This window comes from Capra hircus, chromosome 7, assembly GCF_001704415.2.
Source record: "Capra hircus breed San Clemente chromosome 7, ASM170441v1, whole genome shotgun sequence".
NCBI lineage: Eukaryota > Metazoa > Chordata > Mammalia > Artiodactyla > Bovidae > Capra > Capra hircus.
This window is the reverse complement of record NC_030814.1, coordinates 12,354,398-12,357,628: the sequence shown is the minus strand read 5'-3', so window position 1 is coordinate 12,357,628 and position 3,231 is coordinate 12,354,398. Positions and strand designations below refer to the sequence as shown.

General features: G+C 48.6%; 1 protein-coding gene across 1 annotated transcript; it reads left to right on the top strand.

The window, feature by feature from the left end:
- On the top strand, nucleotides 704–1,357 carry LOC108636452 (the record flags this gene model as incomplete). Its single annotated transcript, XM_018051714.1, has 1 exon — nucleotides 704–1,357. A coding segment is annotated over one exon (654 nt), but the record flags the coding sequence as incomplete, so codon positions are not given.

Here is a 3,231-nt window from a genome sequence, read left to right as displayed (position 1 = left end):
ACAAACAACTTCTACTCCTTTATCTCTTATGATTAACCACTTCTCTGATTTCAAGTCTAGAGCTCAGAATCTTTCGTTACTGGTAAAGAAAAGCAAACTGGTGACTTTCTGTTCTGTCGAGTGGCCCACCTTTGACGTCGGATGGCCACAAGAGGGAACCTTCAATCCCCAAATTATCCAGGCAGTTAAGGAGAGGGTGCTTACTCCTAGTCCTGCCAGGCACCCAGATCAGACTCCTTACATTCTGGTCTGGCAGGATCTAGTGAGGAACCCGCCAGAATGGCTTAAACCCTTTGTTCTCACTCCTCCTAAACCTCCCCGTCCCTCTTCCCCAACTCCAACCTCACCAAGCCCACAGGTGTTAGTAATGAAGGCTTCCGAAGAAAAAGAAGAAAAAAAGGACGAAAATCGACCAAAGCCAGTATTCCAGGAATCTTCTCTGTATCCTAATCTGATAGATCTGGAGACCGAATTGTTCCCACCCCCGTATGCGGATCCACATCCGCCCTTGCTTTCACAGGTTTCATCGGGAGAAGCCAGGAGGAGAACCGAGCCTTCAGCTCATCCCAGAGAAGGGGGCCCCGCCCAGGGAACTCAGGGAAAAGCAAGAGAAATGGCCAATGTAGTGGAGGAAGACCCAGAAGTCCCCTCCTCCACTGTTCACGCGTTTCCGGTCCGGGCGGGACCAGCCAGAGAGGGTGGAGAGCGGACATATCAGTATTGGCCCTTTTCCACTAGTGATTTGTATAATTGGAAAACCCAGACTCCCTCCTTCTCTGAAAAACCGCAGGGTCTTATTGATCTGTTAGAGTCTATCCTTTTTACTCATAATCCCACTTGGGATGATTGTCAGCAACTGTTACAGGTGCTTTTCACTACAGAAGAGCGAGAGCGGATCCTGTCAGAAGCTCGAAAGAATGTGCCAGGGGTGGATGGGAGGCCCACAATACAGCCTAACCTCATTGAAGAGGGGTTCCCCTTGGTGCGACCCAACTGGGACTTCGAATGCGCTGAAGGTAGGGAGCGTCTCCAGGTATACCATCAGACTCTTATGGCCGGCCTTAGAGCGGCCGCCAGAAAGCCGACTAATTTGGCCAAAATAAATTCAGTGAGGCAGGAACCAAATGAAAGCCTAGCAGCCTTCCTTGAAAGGATAATGGAAGCTTTTAGACAGTATACCCCTGTGGACCCACAGGCAGATGAGTCACGAGCGGCAGTTATGTTAGCATTTGTAAATGAAGCAGCCCCCAATATTAGAAAAAAATTACAAAAGACAGAGAGGTTAAATGAACAATCCTTGCAAGATCTAGTGAGGGCAGCCGAGAGAGTTTTTAATCATAGAGAAACCCCAGAAGAGAGAGAGGACCGCATTAGAAGAGAAGAAAGAGAATTTAGAGCTGAGGAAAACCGTAAAAATCAAAAAGAGCTGGCCCAGATATTTTTTGCTGGGGTTGAAAACAAAAACAGGTTCCAGAAAGGAACTCAAAAACTGAAGAAAAAACGACAAGTCGTAAGCTTGAGAAAAACCAATGTGCGTTTTGTAAAGAGTTTGGACATTGGAAAGATAAATGCCCCAAGAAAAATCTAAAAGAGGAGCCCAAGAACCCCAAAAACGAGACTCCCTCTCCAGACAGTCATATCCTCTACGTAGGTGAGGATAGCGACTAGGGGGGTCAGGGCTCGAAGCCCCTCCCCGAATCCTGGGTAACTATAAATGTGGAGGGGAAACCGGTTGGCTTCATGGTGGACACGGGAGCCCAATACTCAGTCTTAAACCAAAAAGATGGACCCATGTCTAAGAAAAGTAGCTGGGTGCAGGGAGCAACCTGGACATAACGATATGGATGGACTACAAAACGGCACATGAACTTGGGGGCCCACCAGGTGACCCATTCTTTTCTGGTGATACCTGAGTGTCCAGTGCCCTTGTTGGGAAGGGATTTACTGTCTAAAGTAAATGCCCAAATTCATTTCGACCACGGACAAGTGTCGGTTTTAGATGGGACCGGGCATCCTCTTCAGGTCTTGTCTCTGGCATTAAAAGATGAATACAGACTCTACTTGCCAGAGGCCCCAGCGACAATAAGCCCCGAAGTACAACCATGGGTTCAAAGATACCCTCAGGCCTGGGCTGAAACTGCAGGAATGGGACTAGCCAAACAGAGGCCCCCTATCATTGTGGAACTGAAAGCCAGTGCTTCCCCGGTGAGGGTACGACAGTATCCCATGAGTCAGGAGGCTCGACAAGGAATTACTCCTCATATACAACGCCTCATAGACGCTGGGGTCCTGAAAAGGTGCCGGTCCCCATGGAACACTCCCCTGTTGCCTGTAAAAAAGCCTGGGGGAACTGATTTTAGACCGGTTCAAGATCTATGAGAAGTCAACAAACGGGTAAATGATATTCATCCTATGGTTCCTAACCCTTATGCATTGCTAAGCAACTTGCCTCCAAACTACATTTGGTACACTGTTTTAGATTTAAAAGATGCCTTTTTTAGTTTGCCTCTTGCCCCCGCAAGCCAAGAGATCTTTGCCTTCGAATGGCAGGAAGACGGTGGTCAGACCCCTGTGCAGCTGACATGGACTCGCTTACCACAGGGTTTCAAAAACTCGCCCACGTTATTTAATGAGGCCCTGGACGAAGACCTCCGTGAGCATCGGGTTGAACACCCTACCATTGTTTTATTACAATATGTTGATGACCTTATGCTGGCGGCGGCTACAGAGAAAGAGTGCCAAGAGGCAACAGGTGACCTTCTCCAAACCTTGGGGACTTTAGGTTACCGGGCTAGTGCCAAAAAGGCCCAGATTGCCAAGCAAGAGGTTACATACCTCGGTTATAAGATAAAACAGGGCCAGAGGTGGCTAACACAGGCTATGAAAGAAACCATCCTCCAGATCCCTGAGCTGGCTAACCCTAGACAAGTGAGAGAATTTCTGGGAACGGTGGGATATTGCCGGTTATGGATCTTGGGGTTTGCAGAAAAGGCCAGGCCCCTATATGAGGGGACCAAAGAAAACAAGGACTGGAAATGGACTGAGCCAATGAAAGAGGCCTTCCAAGAGCTCAGGCGAGCCTTGCTAGAGGCTCCTGCCCTTGCCCTCCCTGATCCATCTAAGCCTTTCCAATTATTTGTAGATGAAAAGCGGGGGATAGGAAAAGGGGTATTAACACAGAGATGGGGACCATGGAAGCGACCTGTAGCTTACCTTTCCAAGAGACTGGAC